Source organism: Xiphophorus couchianus, chromosome 12 (assembly GCF_001444195.1).
Source record: "Xiphophorus couchianus chromosome 12, X_couchianus-1.0, whole genome shotgun sequence".
In the NCBI taxonomy this organism is placed as follows: domain Eukaryota; kingdom Metazoa; phylum Chordata; class Actinopteri; order Cyprinodontiformes; family Poeciliidae; genus Xiphophorus; species Xiphophorus couchianus.
Window position 1 is genome coordinate 9,233,845 of NC_040239.1, and position 24,576 is coordinate 9,258,420.

Consider the following 24,576-nt stretch of genomic DNA (forward strand, 5'->3'; position numbering starts at 1 on the left):
GTCATCTCAAACCCTCAGTTGGTGGTTGCAGATATTCGTGCTGAATCAGGTCCTGTTGGAGATTTCTTGTTGAAGAGGAGTTCTCTTCACTGTTGCTAAATGCATGCTAAGTATGAGGGATTATTGTAGAGTTAAAAGTGAGCGATTGTCCACTGTAGCAACAAGCTTGTTTGGGAGGAGGACTTGCTGCAAAATAAGTGGCTCAATTCATTCGGCCTAAAGTTCTGTGATATGAATCTTTTTAGTAATTTGCTAAATTAACCAAACTTACTTGCTGCTTTATGACTAGGATTGAACTGGAAAGTATGCAAATGCATTTGAGTCTGTTTGCAGCATTGGAATCACGCTTCTATGTTTCTGTATACAAATTTAATTTTTTGTCTAAAAAAATGTGACAAAAAATTTGGATTCATAGTGCATCAATCCAAAGCACTATAAAGCACATTTATAGTGCTTTGGATTGGCACTATAAACGTAATCTGAATTGAACTGAATTAAAGGCTTTGTTCAGTTGTACTGTCTGAAGGCTGTAATCCCCTTCAATACTCATACTGCTGTAGGTCAGCTTGTGTGATTTATTTGTGGCTCAAAAGCCACAGACATGACACACTGCCTCCTGCATGGTCTCACTCTATGACAAACACAAAGGCAGACAATACAGTCAGCTCATAAATCTGCAACCTGAGGCAGCACTCTCTGTCTGTTTATTTATTCTTCCAAAGTACAAAAGAAGTTTGCTTATGAGTTTGTGGTTATGGACCTACCACAGACTTATCTCAACGTTGTTGCAATTTGGCTGTGGCTCAATTGTGAGTAAAGAAGGATCTGAACACATTTTGGACTGGTATTTTGAAGAAAAAGATGTGAAAATGCTTTCTTACAAAATTGCTTCATAGACTAGAAAGAAAGTAACTTTTCTGTATGAACAATACCTCACATCCTGACCCTAAAGCACACAAAGTCACAACCAGACTTTATCTCTAGAGTGATAAACTTTAGCCTGCTTGTTAAAAACAATAATATCAATGCCAACGGGCCATACATGGGAGTTCCTCTAACAGGAACCAGTGCAGCCAATATGTAGCAGAAGTAAAGATTTCTTTGCATGGAAACTTGGGATAAAAGCAGCTATATTTAAACTAACAGGCAATTTCCTTCACTGGAGCTTACACACCCACAACATTATAAAACAAATAGCATGTTGTTGTCTGGTGATATATTACAGGCCTGGATGCCTTATTATTTTAGGAAAGGGCAAACTTTGACTGAGAAAGCCATATTGAAGTTTTGTTCTAAATGTTTTATTGGTTGAAGAGATTTCAAATGTTTAGACAAAGAAGTTTTTAATTCTTAAATAATATGTGCTTTTTCACGTCACATTTCTACAAATATATCCAGATTGTTCTCTGGATGTACAATAATCCCAGTATGAATTACCGTCCTATTGCTCACAGAGACCAAATCCAACCTAAACTGACCTCTTTACGTCCCCCAGTTACATTAATGTTAATCAGACTGTGAAATCTTAGAACCTGGAAAATTATCAAGACCTTTTGTTAGTTTTAGGTGGGAGAGAGAGGCATTGACACAGGGAGACTGTTGCACACATTCCTCATTAAGGCTTCCCCAAGTGTTGTGGTGAGTAATCTGTCTGAGCCCCTTTATTTTTGTCTGGCTCCCTGAAGGCCTTCTGGTAGTTTCAGGTCAAGATTAAAGTGCCATTCCTATGATAAAATAAATGAAAAGCACTTATTTGTTTTAAAGATAAATAAGTGGTTGCATGGTATGCTAACATGGGAAGATTTAATAAGTATTTATTTTAAACAGGAAAGGAGATGTTTGACCTCAACATATTTTTGATGTGAAAATATTTCAGCATAAGTAAGCTTTTTCTTTTACCAATTTCAAGTTAAATAGATTAAGTTTAGAATTTTTTTTATTATTGTAAGTAGATACATTTATATTAATTAAACTTGTGGCTTAATGCAAAGATAATATTTTTTTTATTATTTACAGTAGTTGACTGAGTCTGTACTTGGGTTTATTGAGTGATCAGATGTCAGACAACTGATTGCATGACAGGATAATGAAATATAACCTAATTATGAAAACTACATTAGCACTGTATTTTTGATTGATTGTACTATTTTCTCTGTGTTAATCATCAAAGGCATAATCAAATAATTTAATGGGAAGTGGTGGTTTTGCCAACTTGGTTGCTTCCAAGGAAACAAATGTTGTCTCATCACTTTACATAAAATATGCTGTACAGGCAAGAATATTGCTGCTGAAATCATTCATTTTCTGAATCATTCTCTAGAAGTGACGTTCGTGTCTTTGATTGTCTACAAAGTAATCAGCTAATCTGGAAGCAAAAAGTGTTGTTTGCTGATGTGAGAATAGTGTTTCTAAGTTCACATAATGGTGTAAATAAATTGAAATACACGTAAAAATACTTTTTGATGATATTCTAATTTGCTGAGAAACACTTGGATATTCTAGTTCCCTGCTTACTGCAAGCTTCATAGCAGGAACATTTATGGTCGATGAAAAATTATTTTTTTGGTCCTGGTCCACGTGTCTGCGCTTTCCTAGCTGAACACATGAGTGCGCTGTTTGACCCGGAATCCGTGAACTTTCTTCCAGTAGTAAATGGGCGTGTTTTTGTTCTGTGTCCTGTTCAGTCCTCAGACAGCCAGAACATGGAGTGAAGCTTGGTGCGTAAGTTGAGCTGTTGTAATCTGAGAATTTCTGCCGCTGGTGATTTCAGAAAACTAACGCAGTGACGGAAAGCTTTAGTCTTTGATATCGCTTTATATCTGGTTTCTCCATTTATTTCTGTAAGCACGAAGATTAAATGTAATATTTATCTGTGGTGGTTTGATTGGGTCTGTGTCAGTGATTGTAAAATGACCTTTTGATACTTTGAACTTAGTTGAATCACCTGTGTTAGTTTGTGGATTTTATGCTTATTTCCTGTTTATATTGCCTTTGAATTTCACTAAATAGATACATGTTGAGTACTATTTTTATTTTTTTTTTTACATGGGGTAAACCTAAACTACACATTAAGAGTTGTTTCTTTCTTTGTCTCCTGTAGTAAACCCACTGTGTCTGAGCCACAGGGCTGGTAAACCTTAGGGAATAACGTGAAGGATGGAGAACTTCTGGGCAGGGGTCCTTTGGGCCACAGAGATCTGGCTCTACCTCATTGTCTGCCTCATTATGATCCCAGCCATGTTTGGATTTTCTTTGGGCATCTCTGAGACCTACATGAACATCCTGGTGAAGACTTTAGAGGTATGGCTACATGAAACCGCATGCTTAAAATCATCCAGGTAATCTAATACACAATTGACTTGTCTTTTGTGTGACCTCTTCCACAGTGGGCCACTCTGAACATACAGAAAGCACATGCAGAAGAAGAAAGTTCTAAAGCTTCTGCATCTAATGGTGAGACTGTCTGTGTTCTTGACTGTAAAACATGAATACAGATTTAGGGACCCAATTGTCTTTGCTGCAATACTGGATTTCTGTTTTGCAAGTCTGGACAGGCATGTTGCAATGACATGGCGGTTTGCTCCCTAGCAAAAGCTAGCACTATTTTTTTGCATCCTACTACAGTTTAATAATATCTTTACTTTGTCAAGTTAAAATGTTATGGTTTTAGCGATACAGAGACAATGACTCATGAACAGAAACATTTATGCAGCAAGGTGAAACTGGTCTAGCAACCCTGCCTAGAGTATCTCAAAAGACACAATTACTCAACTCCTTATCGAATCTCATGCTGCATGGGTTATGATTCCTGCAGCAGCATATAAATACAAAACAGCTGTCAGCAAAAACTGCTTTTTAGGTCTCTGTAGAGGCCAAATGTATCTCTGGCACACCATTCACTGTGGATAAGAACTGTTCAATTAATAATGCTTCAAAAATAAATGTTAAAAAGATTTGAAGTATCCAACACAGACTTTAGTAGATCAGGTTTTGGACTTTGAAGCTGTGCTGTCAAGCTAACTGTACCGAGATCGTTCAGGGAAAAAGATAGATAATTTTTACTGCCTTAGAGTGAGCTTCAGACATTGAAAGAAGAACTTATTGCATGATGCAGTTTATTTGATAACGGGTAAAGCCTCTAAGAGAAAATTCTAATGTAAGGTATTTTCCAGCAGAAAGTATTATTAGCGTTACATAAAAGGTGCAAGAATTGATCTGAATTTTCCTCAAATGAACAAAGACTCAAATGCTCTGCTGCACTGGTGCAAAATGCTGCTAAACACCTTGATCAGTAAAATTAAATAAAAACATGCAAATGAGATGAGGCAAAAATAAAAAAATAAAAAAAGATATAGTAAAGTGAACTTGGTTGCCTTAATTAATGTATAAGAGGCATCTGAACAACATAGAAAACAAATAGAAAAAAAACACAAGTGAAAAACTATAACTGAAGAAAATTTGGTTGCTCTTTCAGATACATCTGGTTTGTCCATTTTGAATAAATATTACTCTTTAATCAACTGTTTCTTCATCAGGACTCATCCAAAGGGAACATGGCTCTATGGAGAAAGAGTTGGGGGAACTCCGACGCAGTAGACCCAAACCGCCAGTAGGAGGCGATTTCACACTTAGCGACTGTTTCTATTTCAGTCGAAGAGGGATTGAGAGCATTGTAGATGATGAGGTGCCTTTGGTTTTTGCTTACTAGATTTTAAGCCAAAAGTATATTTGTCTCTTTTTTTCAACTCATACAGATCTTGGTTTGATTTTTAAAAAATATTCTCTGGTTTACAATAAAGGTAACCCAGCGGTTCACTTCTGAGGAGCTGATGTCCTGGAATCTACTGACTCGCACCCACAATGACTTCCAGTACATCAGTCTGAAGCTGACACTGGTTTATGGCTTTGGTATCTTTGTAAGATACTGCATCCTCGCCCCTCTTAGGTAAACAATTACTTTGCATGACCTGCTGACAGCAAAATCAAATTTTTAGTCTGTTGTTAGAAAAGAAAGGAAATAATACAGTTAAAGATTGTTAAGGAGACTGTTAAACCTAAATTGTGAATGTCTGGCAGTCTTTGTTTTAATGAGAACGTGATGTTGGAGAGACATGTTAAGACCAACAGAAACTTTTACAAACATTTCTACTTGAATTGTTTCAGTGGTATATAAAGTCAAAAACAAACATTTCATTAGTCTCAAGGGCTTTTGCTGAGAAATATATCAAGTTTATTCAAACTACATTCTCAATGGTTTAAGGTTTCTTGGCCTTTGCTCCAAAATTCCAATGCTTTGATTTCTGAGAAATGATCAATAGTAATTTAGTGGTTCATCATGCTCAAAAAACATTGCATTGTGCAAAGTAACCTTGGAAGATGTTTTCATACCGTTCTTTAATCATAGCAATATTGTTGACAAAATGTGAGCAACCCCACTTTCTTCAATGAAAGGCAACTCCGTTCATGATTGGCCCTGTATCTTTTACTCTCAGCACAACACAAAGCTCAATGTAGCATTTCACCTTAGCTTCTCTGGATAACTTTTTTTCCAGATTCCCCCACACAGTCTGAAGCGGGCATAGAGAGAACAACTTTACCCCAATCCTCTGCACTCCAGTTCTGGTGCTTCCTGCAGAATGTCAATCTGTCCTTAATGCTTTTTGCCTTTCTTGACATCAGACCAGCATCCTAAAGTATTACACCTGTCTGTCACCATACAGTACCTGAGCAGGTTCTGTGTTTTTGCCAATCATATCTCTTGGCTAAATCCTCTTTAGAAGATAAATCTGCACCTGCTTGACTATCTTGAGCCCCTGAAACTTTCATCATAGTCATCGAACTTCTCTGTTTGAAGCTCTTAATAATTGTTCGTTGTGATCTTATTAGCAGCAGTATACCTGCCTGTGAAGGCCCTCTGATGCTAAGGAATGCCACCAACATGTTTCCTTACATACAGTATTAACAAAAGGAGAATGATTTATTTCAGGCACCACTCCCTTTTATAACACCCACTCCACTTTTTTGATTCAATATAAATGACTGATATCTGATATGAGCTGCTCTTTCCTTATTGCTTTCCCCAAATGATAGTATTATTCTAATTATGCCAACTGACGGGGCTAAAACACAGGGCAACTGCGTTTCTGAGATTAAGATAATTTTTGTTAATATTGCAATTAGGTGCACTTTTCATGTAATGTCTGAACACTCTTCATGTCATAAAATCGACAACCTCAGATGAAGATTATAAACAGACAAATGAAAATCTAAATTCTGTATTGAGAAATGGAAAAATAATTGTGAGCAGAACAGGCAGCCTTCTGTTTTTAACATTAGTGGGTATGATTAATTTTATAAAAGCTGACCAGCAGTTTCCCTACGGTGGCCAAAACACACAATTCCAAGTTGGACAGCAAACAGTAATGATCTTAGAGATGAAACCGTTCCTCTCCATCATGAAAATTAAATCGCCTGACCCACATTCACCATGACCGTTATCTTAAGAGCAACAACAAATCTATAAAAGAACGCAAAGGTTGAAAGTCCAGACCTGGACCTGACTGACACTCTGTCCTGACGGCTCTACAGAATTTTATTTTATTTTTTTCAATTAAAGCAAGCAGTTATAAGTCTTCAGCAGTGATGTGATTGAAAAGATCACACACAAGCTGGATTATATTAACAAACTCTTGCGTTAGTAGGTTTCCCAAATAACTAAATCAAAATGTGTGCACCTTTTCACTAAAAAGTACTGTACTTTTTAGTTTTTGAGTGGCATGTTAATTTCATTCTTTTCATGGAAGAACAGTTTTTATTTTCAGACTTTAATGAAGATTTATTTTGTATCATAATTATCAGGTTGGAAATGAGGTTGAAATAAATCAGTAAAAGCCCTAAATAAATATTAAATTATAATCAACTATGAGTCTTTGCTAATTTCTTATCAGGACTCCACGTCAAATATGAAAGGACTAGATCGTGTTTATAATCTTCTGGTACGAAAAAAATATCTTCAAGCTGGACCTTTGTGGCTTTTTGCCTTTCACATCTCATTCATTCTGACATTTAGTGTTCTTATCTGTGTTCAGGATCACACTGGTCTGCATCGGCCTGACCTGGTTGGTGATTGGAACGTCTGCAGTTGGATTTCTTCCAAATTGCAGGTGTTCAGAAAATCTTTCAAGTTTAAAAATTGTTCCACTCAAAAGAAATTTCTTGCTCATAAATTTTGTACTTTGACCTGACTGTTAATTTCTAGGGTAAAGTTCTGGCTCAGTGAGTGGGTCCATGTCATGTGCTACAGGATCTGTGCTCGAGGTCTTTCTGCTACTATCCGCTACCACAACAAGTATTTTCTCATTAAACACTCTATTGCATCCTCCAGAGCTACTATCCTACAGCCTTTAGATGCATCCCCTCTCCAACACAGCTGAATAAAATGTTTGAATGCCCTCATAATCATGTCAGTGATCTCTGCAGAGACCTGGTAACCTGCCGTTCATTTGATTCAAATGTGTTGAAAGAGTGATTTATCTAAAAGTTGCAGGATAGCACCTCTTGGGAACTGGAGCTGCTCTGCTTGTATCTTCATGAATAAAATTCCCTTTTATTTTAAATTTGACATTGACTTTATTTTTTTAAATGCAGAGAGAATAGACCCAAAAAAGGAGGAATCTGTGTGGCCAATCACACCAGTCCTATTGACATCGTCATACTTTGCAATGACGGCTGCTATGCTATGGTGTGTGATAAATCTAACATATCTCCACATTTATTACAGGCAATCTTCTGTAATTTTTGAAGTGTGAATTTTGACAGTGGAGCTTGTGGCTTTCAGGTGGGGCAGGTCCATGGAGGTCTAATGGGGATTGTTCAGAGAGCCATGGTGAGGTCTTGCCCTCATGTCTGGTTTGAGAGGTCTGAGATGAAAGACCGCCATCTAGTGACCAAAAGGTAAGCTTTCACTTACTTCATGGAATATTTCTCATTGGACCTTTTGCTTGCTTGTCTTTATGCAGTTGTCCTAGTTGCTGTATTTCTGGCAGTAAGCATGTCGGAAGATTTTGTGTGTTGTACCTTCCAGACACGACCACATAGCTTAATTTTGAAAAGTGACTCATCCAGATTAGAGCCCAGGACCATGTTTCAGATGCCTTAGTGCAGTGGTTTCCAAAGTGTGGGGCGCCCCCTAAGGTGGCGCGCAGTGCCATTGCGGGGGGGGGAGCGGGAAGCGGTATGGAAGAATAAAAATAATAATAATAACACGTACACAAAAGTGTTTTACTGTAAAGATGGTTTGTAGTGTGTTTTGTTGCAACCTGAAGTGTGAAATAAACTTCAGTGGAGTTTGAAAACAAAATATGTGTATAGGTTATGTCTGGTTGAACGATGTGAGTACCCAGTTGATTTTCCTTTTTCTTTTTTGGGGTGGACTTTATTGTAATCCATAGGGAAGCCCAGAAAATCTTTGGGAACCACTGCCTTAGTGTGTACATTTATTTTGGTCTGGGAGGTTTTCCTTCACCTTTTGTTTTGTTTCCAGGTTAACAGACCACGTGAATGACAAGACAAAGCTTCCCATATTAATATTTCCAGAGGGTAAGTTTGACTTGCCCTCTGGATGTTACAATGTTACCCAGTTCCATGTATGATGTTTATACGTTCATAGAAATAACTCATGGAGGGCTGTTATTTTAGTTAAAGTTTCAAAGCTAACTGTTGAGTTGTTGAATATGAACATATATTGTATGTTTATTCGGAGAAAAAAAACAACTCACAAAACATATTCTTTTTCATCTCCTGTATGTCTTTTCTCTGCAGGTACCTGTATTAACAACACGTCTGTCATGATGTTTAAAAAGGGAAGCTTTGAAATTGGCTCAACGATATATCCTGTAGCCATCAAGGTACTTTTCTGGTATATATTTTCATTTTAATGTGAATAATGTACATACAGTCATACCTCAGTTTTGGCCTTCTAATGACTTGTTTGAGCTGTTATCCTAAACATATCTAAACTGGTTTAGAAATCTATAAAGCATGCCAATGTTAAGGCTCTGGGAAGCTGTGATCTTTATAAATTCTACCAATAGTGGTTTAATGTCCCACCATAATGACAGAAAAATGAGTAGCTTCTCTGAAACTTTCTGGGATACACTTAACCAAATATCAGTGGCTTAATTTGTTGATGTTGAACCTGTATCTATACCTTTGATCCTGTGTCCGTTAGAGAAAATCCACATCAGTTTGAACTTGAATATAGAAGGCTTGCTTGTAACAAATATTAAAGTTTGTATTATCAAACCTACCCAAAAGTCCCAAAGTTATGACATTCATATCTATGATGAGTGTTTGGATCTATTTTATTGGCTGTACCTGCTTGTCTGTCCATTGTTAGTATGACCCAAAGTTCGGAGATGCTTTCTGGAACAGTTCCAAGTACAGCATGGTGAGCTACCTGCTGCGGATGATGACGAGCTGGGCTCTAGTCTGTAACGTCTGGTACCTTCCAGCCATGCACCAAGAGGTTGGTTTCACAGGCTTGGAAGAACTCACTACCTCCACAAAGTGGGTCAGCTTTTACTCAGAAAAATATCCTTTGTTTGTCTTTATTGTTGAATGTTAGGAGGGAGAGGATGCTGTCCACTTTGCCAACAGAGTGAAATCTGTCATAGCTCACCAAGGAGGACTGGTAGACCTTCAGTGGTAAGCGTTGACCTCTTTTCTTTGTGAATTATCTCAAAACGTTGAAGCTTTATTCCTAAACTTACAAGTAAAACTCAGACTTAAAAACTGTCTAGTAAAACAGTTGACACCTTTACATCTCAGATGGTGAGAGTTACAGTAGGTTTAAAATGTTGAATTGATCTGTGGCTCTGCAGGGATGGAGGTCTGAAGAGGGCGAAGGTGAAGGACACGTTTAAGGAGCAGCAGCAGAAAAAGTACAGCAGTATGGTAGTGGGAGATGACAGCAGCAGCAACAGTGACTGAGATCAACTTTCAGCACAAGGGACAAGATCTCCATCTTGTTTTGACAGGCACATGATGGAAATAGACAAATTTACTCCTTGGTTTTCACATTATCTGGACACAGTGAATGCCCGAATGGACTTAATAAGGAGCAGCTAAGTGGAAACTAAGCCAGTGACATTATGTGCAATATTGAAGCTGCTAAAGCAGAAAAAATGAACTGCCTTGCTGCTTGTCTGTTATTGCAATTGAATGTTATTGCTGAAAAACTTCAGTTTTTGGACTGAAATGAGTTTGAAGAAAACTGACTCTTGAAATGGTTCTTTTCTTACTTTAAGAATTTTAGTTTACAGATTGCATGTTATCTGTGTGATTATGCAAAGGACTAAATAAGTTCTGTTTATTAGTTCACATAATTAATCAGGAGGGAAAAAAACTAATCGTGTGATTTAAAAAATAGAATTACCTTTGCATATTTATTATGCAGTTTAACTGCCAAAATAACACTGATAATTAACAGGAATCTGTTATGATTTACAGTAAAGTGCCAAAGAAACACTGAAACCTTGCTGAGTATTTCTTACCTAATATGGAAAAGGTTCCTCCCGACTCTTAAGAGTAAAAACAAATCACAGACAAAAACAGATGAGAAGGTTTTATCCTGAGTGATCGATACCATGCATATCAGTCCAGTCGACTGAACATCAGGGTAAAATGTTGGTTTCACAGTATAACACACAGCAGACTTGCTGGATCAGTGTTTTGTGCTACTGTGACTCTTGTTGAGGCGTCCTCCTCACACCTTTGGCAGGGGCTTGTCTGAGCCATTTTCTCTCTAGGAACTGAAAGCAAATTTAAGAAAAACTGATGTTACGGCCACTGTTTTTTCTAACTGGACGTTTGCATAAGGTCATAAAGGTTGATTAATGCTTAAAGGAACTATGAAAGTTCTGCATGAACCCTCAACCACAATCCCCAAAGTTGTTATCAGTCATAAACAATATTTTGGTACATCTTGTTGGAATTTTGTCTATCTGATTGAACTCAATCTTGTTAAAAATGGCTGAGCTGAGTCTGTTCCAGGAAACCAACCAATTTAAATTCACTCTACCAATATTTCCAAGAATTGTGCTTTAGAAATATTCGTGCAGCTCGTTAGTGGATTAAAAAATCAACAAACATTGGGGAGAGGGTGAAGGGCTGACTGAGCGGCTTCAATGATAATACATTTTATAGGCATCTTTCTTGACACTCAAGGACACTATAAAAACTCCTTGAATTCAAATAAAAGCAAAATAAAAATAATTGAATAGCAAGAGGAGAAGGTATCAGATAGAAAAAGCCGTTTTAGCCCAGAGATGAGGGTCAGTGCAGCTGAATGCTCTATGACCCATAGTAGTGAGACGGGCAGAGGGGACAGACTGGTGGATGTAGGAAGAAGATCCACCTCCATTCACAAAAAAAATCTTACTTCTTCGTGTTCTTCATGTGAACATGAAGAAGGTCAGACGGATATGGAGGAGCAAGTTTATGAATGGCCTTAAATATTGATAAAAGGATTTCCAATTGAATATAAGCTCCACTGGTTCCCAGTACCCAGTGGAGCTCCATTAGCCAGTGGAGCTGCTGGAGGACATTACTAATGTGATAAATTAATAAATCGTTAAAACCTCCATATCGCATTGATGGAAAATTGAAGTTGATACTTTATGTGTGAAGCCGAAAGTTTTCTCACCTTGAATCCCGAGGTCAGCTGGAATTGTGCACTGCTAGATTTAAAAAGATCAAATGTACAGATCTTGTTTATGTCTACATCTATAGGAGTAATATGAAAGCCTCTAAATCATGACATCACCTACCTGTACGGGACAGCGGGTCTTCGGTGGTACATCTAAGCAAACTTTAAGCTCCTCAAACCTGTTTAAATCAGATTACACACACACACACACACACACACACAGGTGGTAAAATAAACACTGGACATGTCAATAATTTCTAATAGGGCCATTTACATAAATTCACACCATTTCTTACTTCTTACTGTTGTTAGTATTCCCATTAGTGTCTTTGGAGCCTTAATCCACAAGTGGAAACATAATTTCACCACAGACCTGACACAATCATGTGTCCCACATCACATGACGTAGAAGTCAATTCAGCTCAAAAACACCTTATTAATCCCAAAAGTAAATTAAACAAAAGAATAATTAAAAGTGCCATCCACAAGTTTGCTGTGCAAAACTGTAGAAGAAGAAGCTTGAAACTTGCCTAAAATTTGCTGCAGAAAAACCAGTAAAGTACTGAAAGAATATTGTCAGATAAAGTCAAAGCAGAAATATTTTGATGTAATTGAACACGTCATGTTTGGAGGGAGAACACATCTATGAATCACCTCAAAAACATCATCCTAAAGGGAAAGACTGCAGCTGCAGACATCATGTGGTACAGCATGTGGTACTGGCAGGATTCCTAGCAGCACAGAATTGGTCTTAAAAGAAAAATTAGAACTGCCTGAATGGCCCAGTCAATCACCTCACTTATATCCAGTTAAAAATCAGTGGAAATAAATGATTCCTAGAACTTTTAAGATTTGAAGACGGCTTTTGTGGTAGAATATGTCAAAATCCCATATTAGCAAGGTGGTTAGTCATTTCTTTACCAAAGATATCTTCAAGTTATCATTACAAAGAAAGGCATCTATAGTATTTATTCACTGTGTCATTTATAATTTTTAACCAATCCTTTTTTTGTAGACTAATGTGCTTTAAATTATTTCCTTATTTGGGTTCTTCCCGACATCTGGTGTGAGTTTTATGTCAGTGGTCGAGCAGCTGCTGCCAGAATAAATGTTTATAAATGTTTGATGCCTAAATGATTAAAACTAGCTCCTTTAATCCACAGAGAAAAAAAATACAAAGCTTGAAGGGTATGCCAACTACTTGTAATGGTACTGATTTCAGCAAAATAATAATAAAAAAAACAACAGCAATGAACATAAATAGTTAAAATAAATAAGCATGGAACTGCAGATTTGCAATAAACAAAGCACTGAAAATGCAAAACATCTGGCCCTTTTTCTTATTTATAAACATGAACTGCTTCAGCAAGTTAATTGATTCTCACCTTATCATACATGTCTCATCCTGATGCTTTAGTTTTCGAAACTTCAGTGAATCTGGGTCCCTATTATTGTTTGGATTCGATTTTACATCTAGGTTGGTTTTTTCTGTCTGCACAAGAGGCATTTCTGCCAGCAGAACCACAGAGGTTAGAAACAAAATGGAGGGGGGAAAGGAGATGACAATAAAAGAAGCATACCTTCTTCTTTGTAGTGGTGATGTTGTGAAAAGAAGAAATCGCAAATATTCCCAACCTAGGCAGTTGGGCTTTAATTTATGAGTTGGAAATTTTGACTAAGGAGTTCATGGAGCTGTTTGTTTTTGAATCCATGGTAACAGAGCCACAAAACAAAACAAAACAAAACAAACAAAAAGAAAATTCTAACGAAGGACCTTCAATTAGTAGAATTTCAGTATTGCTTTACTGAAATTCTAAAGTTATTTGTATGTCAATCAGTACAATCAACGTTTTACCTGAAGGAGCGAACGCTTCTTATAGCTTTTTGTTGCATCATTTTATCTTTTTCGTTGTGCTTCTGTTCTGGAAACATTCATTTTTGGAACAGCAAAGTAATAATAAAATAAAATAAAATAGACTACATACTTATTAGTATGTAATCTAAGTTTATTCATGATTTTTTAATCCTCTGTTATTATGTGCTATGTTGGTAACGGAAGAAAAAAGAAGACAAATGTTGGGTTTTATGATCTGCGTGGAGGAGGAAGGTTTCTCATTATTTCAGTTCTTAGGGAAATTCAAAGCCACTGACACTTAAAATGGAAGATGGCAAGAATAACTTGGAATCCTGGAAATTAATGTATTTGATTGTGACATGTGTCAGTATCATATCATCTAGACCAGTGGTTCTCAAAGTGTGGGGCGCTCCCCTTAGCGGCGGCGCGGGAAGCTTTATGGATGAATGAATAAAAAACAAAACAGATACACTAAAATGTTTCACTGTAAAGATGGTTTGTAGTGAGTTTTGTTGCAACCTTGAAGTGTGAAATAAACGTCAGTGGTTTGAAAACAAAATATGTGTGAAGGTTTATGTCTGGTTGAACATGAACATTTTTTGGGGGGAATTTATTGTTATCCAGAGGGGGTCACAGAAAATCTTTGGGAACCACTGATATATACAATGAAGGATGAGAAGAGAGTAAAACTTAAACAATGCATTTGTTTTTTTTTAAAAGAAAAAAAAACAAATGCATTGTGCACTTTTAATAATTTCAGTCCTAAAGAGATGACAATAAAGACATATAATAACTTGCTTCTGGTTCTGCTTGTTTGCTGTAATACAGACTTCTACAGGAGATCTATCCATCATTATCTACAATAACTCTTTAAATGAACTGGAATTAATATGAGTTACATCAACATTTAATTTCCCTTTGGAATCAATAAAATATTTTAGAAGTTTTTTTTTAATATTTTTTTATCAGCTAGCATTGAACACTTTAAGTAAGATTTGAAAGAGACTTTTTTGTATGTTGCTTTTCTAAAGATTTTCTAAAACTATCTTATACTTTCAGGTCGCTTCAAACTTTAAGAAGTTAAAGAGCATTTTTGAGACATGTCAGATCCTATCAAATGTATCCTCCAGCCGCTGAGAAATTTTATTTGCAAATCAAATCGTCACATCATTTCCAAGCCAAATAATACTTTTTCTAATTGTTTATTTATCTAATTTGTGGAGGGAGTCTTTCTTTTTAGTGTCTTTCAGTACAGCATTTCTTCAAAAGAACAGAAGGGCAGTTGACATGATATACCACTTTAAATATCTTTTAAAAATCCACTTTATCTCCAATAATTGCCAGTGTCAATTATTTCTCAGCAGTAGCCATGTTACTTTACTACACACATGGCCTGTTACGATTCTTCCTTTTCATCTCCATGTGTGATAATGTAGCAGAGTTGCTTGTAGTCGATGTTTCCGATTGGGTCAATTGGTGCCAAAGTGAATGCCTGTTCCACCTATATGTCGATGACAAGATCACTTTTATGCTTAGTGTTAACAAAATTTTATAACTTTGTAAGTTAAAATCCATAAAAAAATAACTGACCTCTTCTGCCGTGAACTTATCAGCCTGATTCATCAGTAATCGTTTAAATCTAAATAAAAAAATAAATAAAAAGAAAAAGAAAAAACATAAAGACTGTCAGAAACATTATGTCAAATAAAAATAAAGAAATAAATAGAACTCTCACAGCCCTAATTGTATAGTGGTTATATGTGTGTCCATATATATATATATATATATAAATATATATATGTATATATATATATATATATATATATATATACATATATATATATATATATATATATATATATATATATATATATATATATAAATATATATATAAGACTATATATATATATAGTCTTACATTATTTGCACTGGTTTTGGATTTGACTTTAATTTCATAATACGTATGTACAGTGACAAACAATAAATTCAAAATCTAATATGAGCAATGTTAGAACCAAACAGTAAAATTAATCTTACTCATCCTTATTAACAAAACCTGTCCCATTGGGGTCAAAAGGTTTGAAAGCAGCAAGTATGGTGTCTTCAGGATCGGTCCCTGAAAGATGACAAAGAAAATCTACATGTATCATTTGAGAGTTCCTCAAGGAAATTCCAAATGTTATATTCACTACTATAAAAGTCCCTTACCGTTGAGTTTCTCCCCAAAAAGGGTCAGAAACACAGTAAAGTTGATAGGACCCTTCCCTTCATTCAGCATCTCTTCCAGCTCCTCATCCTTAATGTTAAGTTTCCCTGGTGAACACACATTAAGTAAGTATAATGAAAATAAGCTCAGCATGTACAGCAGGTAACTTAGTGGAGATTACACATGATTATTTCTTCAATATTCATACATCTACTAACATGCCCTAGGTAAACAAATTAAATTAGACACCGAGTTGAGCGTAGGTCTCCTTCAGGTCCTGCTTCTTGATTACCCCGTCCCTGTCCTGGTCAATGCAGCCAAAAGCCTGCAGAGAAAATATTAAGATGTGAAAAAAACGATGATTTCAACTAACAATTAGGTCTAGAAGGAAATAACTATTTCATTCAAATTACAGCAGAGATGATTAAAACTACACAAATGTTCTTTTCTTTAACCCCTTCTGAATAAATGCATTTTTAGCTGCATTTGGAGCTCTGCTGTAGGCTACATAAAAAATAAAACAAACTATAGGGTGAATTCATGAGTCTTAATTAATTGTGAAATTTTCTATTCATAAATATTATATTAAAATATTTCTTCTTTTTGTAATACCAGACTTTCAAGTTAAAAATAAAAAGGTCTAATATGTCAAATTTTCTGATATGTTTAGATCTATTTTTTAAATGCTTCAGAAAACTTGGAAGAACATATTTTTCTTTTCTACTATTTCAAATCCTCAACTACTAATTCTGCTTGATCTGTATTTTATTTGGGTAATTTTATATCAAACTGTTTTTTTTTTTGTAAATGTTGCAAACATTTAAATTAGCTTTAGCTTGTAAAGAATTTAACTTTATATGTTTGAGTTTGACTCAGATGGCCTCCAAAATCATATTGAAGGTGAAGCAAATGGAAACCAATGGATCAATTATCAGATTTTTTTTAAAGATTTTTTTCTTCTGATTAGTTTCTGTGTGCATTAACTACTTGTCACTTCAGTAAATATTGTAATACTCTTAAATTGAATGTCCATGTCCATTACCCAATTTTCCAGAAATCCAGGCACTTACAGCTCAAACGTTTTAACATATAGTGGGTTCAGCTGATTTTACACAAAAGTATGGCTGGCGTACTTAAATAAAAACAAAAACAAGCAAAAACTAATATTTTTAGGGAACTGTAAGCATTGCCTTACCTCTTTGAACTCTTGTATCTGCGACTGCTCGAACATTGAAAATACATTGGAGCAGGACTTCTGATTCCCCCTCTGCCTTTTATTGGAGGCCTTTTTACTTGCCTAAGAAGATAAACAGAAACATTCAGATCATATGCTTTTATGACAGAAGAACAAAAACTTAGTTAATAATTAGTGGCTGAAATTATTTGAAATAATGCAAAACCTTGATTGACTCACCATGTCTGAATGAATGCATGTAGACTCTCTGCCAATTTGTGATGCTGCAGAGGTTTTTATGTTCAGCCCATCTTATCAGACACCCTCCTATCATAGCTTGCAGTGGGCCGTGGAGCCCCTTACATGGCCATCTGGGCTCTCTGTGTGTCACTGAGGTTGCTTGATAAGAGGTGAAGTATGCTGGATTCCTCTGGGCTTGGGAAGACAGATATAGAGCTGTGGACAGACAGAAGAAAGGGACCTCGGATCTTTGACAGGCAATCAAACAAACATTACTAATGTCAAACTGACCCCAGGATATTAATAATGATTTAGATTATTTTGTCAATAATCATAAAGACACTAAAATGTCACATTTGGTTTAATTCATTTTGTATAATGCCCTCTTTTTCACTCACTCCTTCCTGGTTTCTTCCATTAACTTCATGGTTTTTTGTCCCTGTTTGTTCCTGCTGTTCTTGTGCCCTGGCTCCTTATGTTTTCCTGCTGAATTATTTTCATTATTATTAAAGTTCTCTTCAACTATTGCTCACCTCCAACTATGTTCAACCACTACCTACATCAAGACACAATTTTTCCATTTGTTGTGGTTTGATCATTGTTTTGAGATCTGATTAATTATTACAAAATATCTCACAAATAAGTCAGTCAAACACAAAACTTAATATTTAATTATGATGTTTTATTTACATTTAAGTATAAGTATAGTTCATCTTACACATCAGAAAAAAGTACACAGTACATGCTGACAAAGTAAATAGGATGTACACATAACATTTTAAATAAACAATAACATATATTTCAATGCTTACAAACAAAATTAGACAAGAAAGCAATGAATTTTAGTTAGTGCTGATCGACAACAGCTTTTACAAAATATTTGCGCTGTACATGAACTAGTTTGCTACATTTTAAAATACACATTAAAATCGGTCCAAATGACCAGTGCATGTATTTTACATTAGCTTTGGTGGCGCTTAAAGTTTCAAATGCAACAGTAAACAAGTTGTTTAAGGTCAGAAACAATACAACCGCTACAGGATGGTATGACACTATAGACAAGCTGTATTCACAAGATATTTAAAGGCCTCTTTGTCCTTAAATCTGTGAGTAGCAAGTGCTCTATTCCACTACTCTCTGCAGCAGACCTTTGGAGAGGATTTCGCAAACATCCTAATTCTGAGCTTTCTCTGCTGTTCTTCAGTGCATCCCTCTCTTCAGATCCATGAGGCCATCTTACAAGCCACTGCTGAGATCAGAGCAGCTCCACGCCCGCTGCCCTCCTCTGATTGCAGGAAGGTTATCTCAGAATGAGGGGTGAGTTCCCTGACGACCTGGTGGAACCGGTCACGGAAACTGTAAAACAGAGGCACAACTGTTAGCATTAGGCAGTCTACATCTGTGATGAACTAATGCTTCTTGGACTCATGTTTGTACCTATTGAGACAGCTAAACACTTACTAAGGGTGCAGCTTGTAGACGGATCCATCAACCCCAACTGTGATCTTCAAGGTATCTTGGCCGCGTCGCTCTTGCATCTGGTTAATGACCCCAGCGAGGCCTGCACCACACATATGAGCAGAGCGAGTGGAGACGCTCTCACAGACCAGACGCACAATGTCGCAGTCCAGCTCAGAGGGAAGGACACCCAGAGAGGAAAGGATGTTGTAGATCTGCTTTCTGTCCCCAGAGTCACTAAAAAATAATAGAAGGTCACGTTTTAGAAAGCAGTTCTCAAAAATACATTTTCCTGTTATTTTGTTTTTGTTGTATTGTTTTTTAGAATCTTATTTAGACTGTAAAATGCTTGCAAGTCAGCTTCCTATGCACCCCCAAATCAACAGGGGTCCCAAAGAGAGACTTGAGATTTTTCATATTTTCTGCTTTATGATAGTTTTTTTTTCTGTTTGGAAGTTTGAATCAAATTCTGTTTAGGGCCGCATACAGCTTTTAATTGGGCCTGTTACATACATGTCCCATTTAAGCTCTGTTCAATTTAGCAATACATAACAACTGTAGTAAAACATAGACCATTGACTTTTCATATCAACATTTTTTTCCAGTCTAATGTTCTCAGCACTAAAGTTTATTTTTTTAAAGCATCTGTAGCCTAGCTGCCATTTCCTATTTCTCTGCTTGCATGCATTTTATGGGCAATATCAGTAAAACGTTTTTCCATCACTCGCTGCTGATGCTTACCTTTCAACCTGGGAGACAAAGCGCGTCTCGAAGCTGCCTCGTGTTTTGAGTTGCTCTGAGGCTTCGCCATTAAACAGCAGGTTCTCATTCACCAGTTTCATCATGACGAGTCTCGCCAGCTCCCCCATGTACTTTCCACTGATGATCTTCTCATACCTGCATTAACAAGAAAAGGCAGAGGGAGGCATGTCAAAGGTGGTGAAGAACAAGAAATGTGTCATGATAATAGATGTATGTTTCAGTATGAAGGTTGGGAGAGAGAGGATGACCGGATAAGGAAGGAGACATCAAGGTTTAGGCTGGACTCAGCAGCCAGCATAAAAGGTAAACAGAGCCATTAAGCTTGGAGGCGATACGGCGAGCAGCCAAAAGGGGTCATTAATCTGATATCTCCACCTGCCGACTGACCGACCACTGACGTACGAAAGCTCTGTCCATTTGCCTACATCCTGAGGAAAACAGCTGGTAGCTCGGCAACTTTACAGAGACTACAGTTTAGGGTCAGGTGATTTCTGCCATAGATGGATGCTTAATTCATAAAAACACCACGAGCTGGAGAACGGAGGGTGGGGTCAGAGTGGATGGCACGTGTCTTGACCCTTGTTCTGATTAAATACTCTAACTAATTTGAGAAGGTTGCAGGGCCTAATACAAACATGTGTGCCTGTGTGAAAGTGTTGAATGTTTAATTTTAATGCATCTTTTTTTACTCACAGCTGGTGTCCAGGGTTGATTGAGGTCTCGTCCACCACTCTGTCGTACTCCAGCCTGAAGTCCTCCAGCTCGCCCATGTCTCCAAATGCTCCCCACTCAGTGTTCACACACATCCGGCCCTCCTCCCCCTCCACCAGCTCCACAGTCCTCATCTCCTCCATATAACAGGCATTACAGCCAGTACCTTGAAGATTAACACACACAAAAAAAACATTAGCTTCTGTCATTTTATGAGTTTGTGTCATCTCAGTGTTGCCAACTCTCACTCTTCTTTCCAAATAAATCTAATTTTAAAAAACATTTACAGTTATGTTGGAGAGCAAACAAACAAAGCATTGTAGCCTGCCTTTTTATGACCAATTATTAGTCCCCAAAACTTGTTTTCTATCTTTTTTAATGAATAAATAAATCTTTTTTTTAGTACTCAATACTTCCCCTCATCTCACTTCAAGCTCTTTCCAAAGGTTGGCAGCCCTGGTGAGCATGCACATTTGCATGTGTTTATGGCTTCTTACCGACAATCATCCCGACTTCACAGCTTCTGTCCTCATAGTAGCAGGAGACCATGGTTGCTACTGTGTCATTCACCATGGCAACCACATCCATCTCAAAGTCCTGTATGATTAGATTGAAACATATTAGAATGTTTTCCATGTATGCAGACAATAATATTGTTTACATAGAGAAAAATGTATAAATGTACTCACCCCTCGTCTTTTGATTGCATCTCTGAGCAAACCAACAACATTGTTCCCTTCAGCCCCAGAGGCCTTGAAACCTTTGGTCCAGTTAAGCAAAATTCCCTGTTTGATTAAAAAAATGAGTACCCTTAGTTAGATGAACTTTACAAAATGAAGGATAATTTTGTTTACTAACAGGAAAAACTATATTTGTACCTTATCAAGGTCTTCATGTCGTACAGGGAAGGAGAAGGTGAAACCCAGAGGAAGCTTCTTGTGCTTGATGTGGTGTTTGTCCAAAAAGTCAGACATGCATTCTGCTATGTAGTCAAACAGCTAAAAGAATCAGAGAAATAAAAGATATTAGGCTACAGCCATTTAAGCTAGTTGAATATCCACAGATTCCAAGCTGAGCTGAAGTGTTTTGAGTATCTGTAAGTAGAAAAAAGCAAACGAATGGTGGCGTAAAAACAAGATAAATAGCGGTTTTCACTGACCATTTCAGCAGTCCCTGTCATGGCATCTTCAGGAATGGAATACATTTGGTTCTTCGTCTCCACCTTGAAACTTCCCTCTTCGTCTTCACCCACTTTCACAAGCATCACACGGAAATTTGTCCCTCCGAGGTCCAGAGCCAAGAAATCTCCCACTTCTGTCAAACCAAAGAACATGTTTTAATTTTTTTCATTTGAACTTCATAGACAATTGTTCACTTCAATTTTAAAGTTTTAAAGGATTATTTCCTTCATTTTATACAAAGTGAATTCCTACCTGATCCCTCGGGGGTGGAGCAGACGTAGGTCGGAAGCATTTTGACGCTGGCCTCTTCGTGGGTCTCTAAACGCAGTCCTCTGTTCATTTCATGCTGCATCCTCTTTGTGACTTCTTCCAGTTCCTCTTTGTTCAGTCTAAACTCAGACAGGATCTGCTCCACCTGCAGTCGAAGAAGAACAGAGCCGATAAGAAATAGCACAAAAAGACATTTTTCCCAACTCTCAAGCTTCTGTGTTGGACAAGGTAAAGCCCAGGTCCTGGGCAAATTGAGGAGTACAACATTTTTTTTAATTTTCCTTCACAATGTTTAGGCAGTCCTAAACTTAAAAAAAAAAAAAAATCACGCTTCAGATAGAAAGCACATCTTACCATGCAGATTTTTTCAACCACATCACTGTAGCTACCGGAGAGCTTCATCATCTGGTCGAGTTGGCTGCTGATGCACGGCATCTTGGAAAGTTTGGTTAAAAATGAGCCTGGATGTATTTTCTGAGAATAGAGAGTGTGTGTCCAGTGTGTGTGGTTGGATCCAGAGAGCGGTGAAGTGTGAGTGTCACTTTTGGCCGTTTTTATGCCCAGGTGAAGTGGGCAGGATGTGCTGAACTGCCCTCCCCTTTCCTCAGCCCCATCCCATCTGCTGATGAAAGTTTACACATACACACACACCCACAGTGGTTCAGAGATAAGACTGATATGTAAAAAAGACCCTAAATCCTCCATATGACCTGATTTCAAATATTGGGTCCAAGGTCTGTGCACAGAAGCTAATTTGAACTTCACCGAATATTGTAACAATGTAATTGCAGTTTTGCAATAAATGGATATTATTATTTACATAGCTAATAGTAACAAATAGTAATAAAATATGAGTTACCCCAAAAAGCTTTATTAATATTAAACTTGCATAATTATTTAAGTTGTGTCATGATATACACGAAGTCCAGAAACATTATTAATTTATATAGTAACCTCATTTTATTATTATTTACCTGTTATAATAACCATATTTTAGAAACTGTAGATTCTAATTTTGAATTTTTGTTTTTATTTTTCATCTTAGAAAGTTTGACTAAGTATGAGGAAAACATGAAAAGCTGATTTAGAAGTCTGATACTATCCATGTAAATTATAATAACTGTTGCAAGTCATATTCTTGCAGAGTCTTTTCTGGGCAATGTAGATTTCTTTTTTTAAAAAGATTATGCAATAATGTATGCATTTGATTTATTTGATTGAGCACCATATTTTGTGTCCTGGGCAAAATAAGAAAGTTAAGTTATGTTACCACTTTCCCTTTTGCTTTTGTGGGATTTAGCTGCAATCTATTTTACAACGCAAATTAAATAAATCCAAACAGAGGCTATGTTATAAAATCCTTCTTTTTTTTACCCAGATAGCTACAGGGTTGCTCAATGGGTCACAGAGTTCCACATCAGCATTTTTAAAATTAGAAAAAGACCTATAATTAGACCCAGAGAGGAGTGAGTGACCTCTAAAACTAACAGTAGCGCGATAATAGTGAAGGCCTCCTGCTCTTATCAAATCAGGTAGTTTAACAGAAGGCAGGTCAGAGCTTTTTATAACTCTGAGGTTAGGACTCATAAAAGTTAAGTAAAGTGAACCTTTTGCACCAGTGTCCAGACTGTTGGATGTTTGTGTAAAGAAACTAGCTTTTGAAATGTACCATAGATGTAAGTTAAGCATTGCTTATTATAATCGGAATAATTATAATAATTGGATATAATCTATAATTACAAATTATCAGCTTTTTCAAAAAGGATAGTAAAGGACTAAATTGTTTAGCTATAAAATTATCTTCTAAAATTACCCAAAACTTATTTTAAATGTTTAATGTTCTGGACTCCTTATGAATGATTAGTGACAAATAAAACAGAATATTTGTCTTTTAGAGATACACATCACAACAACATCATTATGTTTGGCCTCGTAGCATCTTCCATTTATCACAGAGAAAAATCCTAAAAAATCCTTGAAAATGGTATAATTAGCATTGGAGGACAATGTTTTGACCTTTCACCTACAAACAGAGGTCTTTATTGTTTAAATGGATAAAAAATTCAACTATGGATGGCTTTTATCTTCAGCCAGTTTCCTAGAATTTAATCCAGATGTTTTGTGCAAGAATTGCATCATCATCAGTTTAAAACGTGTCTGACTTTTATAAGTGAGAAACAGTATTTATGACTAACAAATGCTATACTGCTGAATGGACAGATTTACCTAAGTTGCGGAAAGCAGAAAGCTTTTAAGAATAAGGACATTTTAAAAATCCCACTCTGACTGTAAAACAATCAGAAACAAAATGTTCCAAGTTTGTGTTGCAACCTTTTACTGAACAGAGTTGAACATGGGCCAAGTGCTTGTCGATAGCTGATTATCCAGTTAATTTAACTCACGCCGGCTGTTTGAACAGAGACCTGCCTGATGGATCTCCAGCTGTCTTTGACAAAGTCATCTACAGACCCAGAGCAACAATGATGACAGCCATGAACTCAAGACTAAATTTGTGAGTATTTTGCAGATCATAATTTGATACAAGGCAACCAATAACTATGACATCTGAGCATTATGGTCACTAATGAGAGATAAAATGTATCAAGATAAAAGCCTGATATGATATTCCTCTTGGACAGTCTCCATCCATTTTCCAAATTGTCCTAGTTCTACATCCAAATGTGTTGCATCAGTTTAACAAAAATCCAATATGAACATGATATAAAACAATAGCTATAGTCTCTGTTGCCATATCTTAGTTAATAATTTCCTAGACATGCTTTACTGGGTGATTGGGGAGAAGCTTAGCAGTCAAAGTCATGTCACGTGAAATATGTGTTTTGCAGAACTCCACTTAAAACAACACAGTTATTTTTGAGTTTTAATTTCCCCTTAGAATAGAAGAACTATACATGAATTAAATTGAATTTTTTGTGCCTGGTTAATTGCCCTGTGTCTCTGTGGGCTGGACTGCTGACTTGTCCAGAGTCTAAACCACCTCCCACCCACTGA

General features: G+C 36.7%; 3 protein-coding genes across 6 annotated transcripts; 1 reads left to right on the forward strand and 2 right to left on the reverse strand.

Annotated features, from left to right (window-relative positions):
* The first annotated feature begins 2,563 nt into the window (after positions 1-2,563).
* agpat9l (1-acylglycerol-3-phosphate O-acyltransferase 9, like) lies at positions 2,564-10,533 on the forward strand. 4 transcript variants are annotated; one of them, XM_028033461.1, is made up of 14 exons: positions 2,564-2,717; positions 3,101-3,300; positions 3,387-3,453; positions 4,536-4,684; positions 4,800-4,945; positions 7,089-7,163; positions 7,259-7,348; positions 7,648-7,741; positions 7,838-7,953; positions 8,543-8,598; positions 8,821-8,906; positions 9,398-9,526; positions 9,626-9,705; positions 9,882-10,533. In XM_028033461.1, the coding sequence occupies exons 2-14, from the start codon at positions 3,157-3,159 to the stop codon at positions 9,988-9,990; spliced, it is 1,341 nt and encodes a 446-aa protein (XP_027889262.1). In that variant the 5' UTR covers positions 2,564-2,717; positions 3,101-3,156; the 3' UTR covers positions 9,991-10,533. The 4 variants fall into 4 exon arrangements, with proteins under 4 accessions (XP_027889262.1, XP_027889264.1, XP_027889263.1 ...); XM_028033463.1 differs by having other exon boundaries at positions 2,691-2,721; XM_028033462.1 differs by lacking the exon at positions 2,564-2,717 and adding an exon at positions 2,722-2,840.
* Positions 10,534-14,682: 4,149 nt separating this feature from the next.
* On the reverse strand, positions 14,683-17,276 carry myl7 (myosin, light chain 7, regulatory). Its single transcript, XM_028032930.1, has 7 exons — positions 17,183-17,276; positions 16,964-17,065; positions 16,018-16,093; positions 15,771-15,875; positions 15,600-15,678; positions 15,153-15,201; positions 14,683-15,063 (listed from the first exon to the last, which is right to left on the reverse strand). Exons 1-7 carry the CDS (start codon positions 17,183-17,185, stop codon positions 14,959-14,961), a joined length of 519 nt encoding a protein of 172 aa, XP_027888731.1. The 5' UTR covers positions 17,186-17,276; the 3' UTR covers positions 14,683-14,958.
* A 778-nt stretch (positions 17,277-18,054) lies between these two features.
* On the reverse strand, positions 18,055-22,111 carry gck (glucokinase (hexokinase 4)). The gene is made up of 10 exons (XM_028032788.1): positions 21,919-22,111; positions 21,547-21,709; positions 21,273-21,427; positions 20,992-21,111; positions 20,803-20,898; positions 20,611-20,710; positions 20,096-20,279; positions 19,382-19,537; positions 18,644-18,877; positions 18,055-18,538 (listed from the first exon to the last, which is right to left on the reverse strand). The coding sequence occupies exons 1-10, from the start codon at positions 21,997-21,999 to the stop codon at positions 18,400-18,402; spliced, it is 1,428 nt and encodes a 475-aa protein (XP_027888589.1). The 5' UTR covers positions 22,000-22,111; the 3' UTR covers positions 18,055-18,399.
* Positions 22,112-24,576: the final 2,465 nt, after the last annotated feature.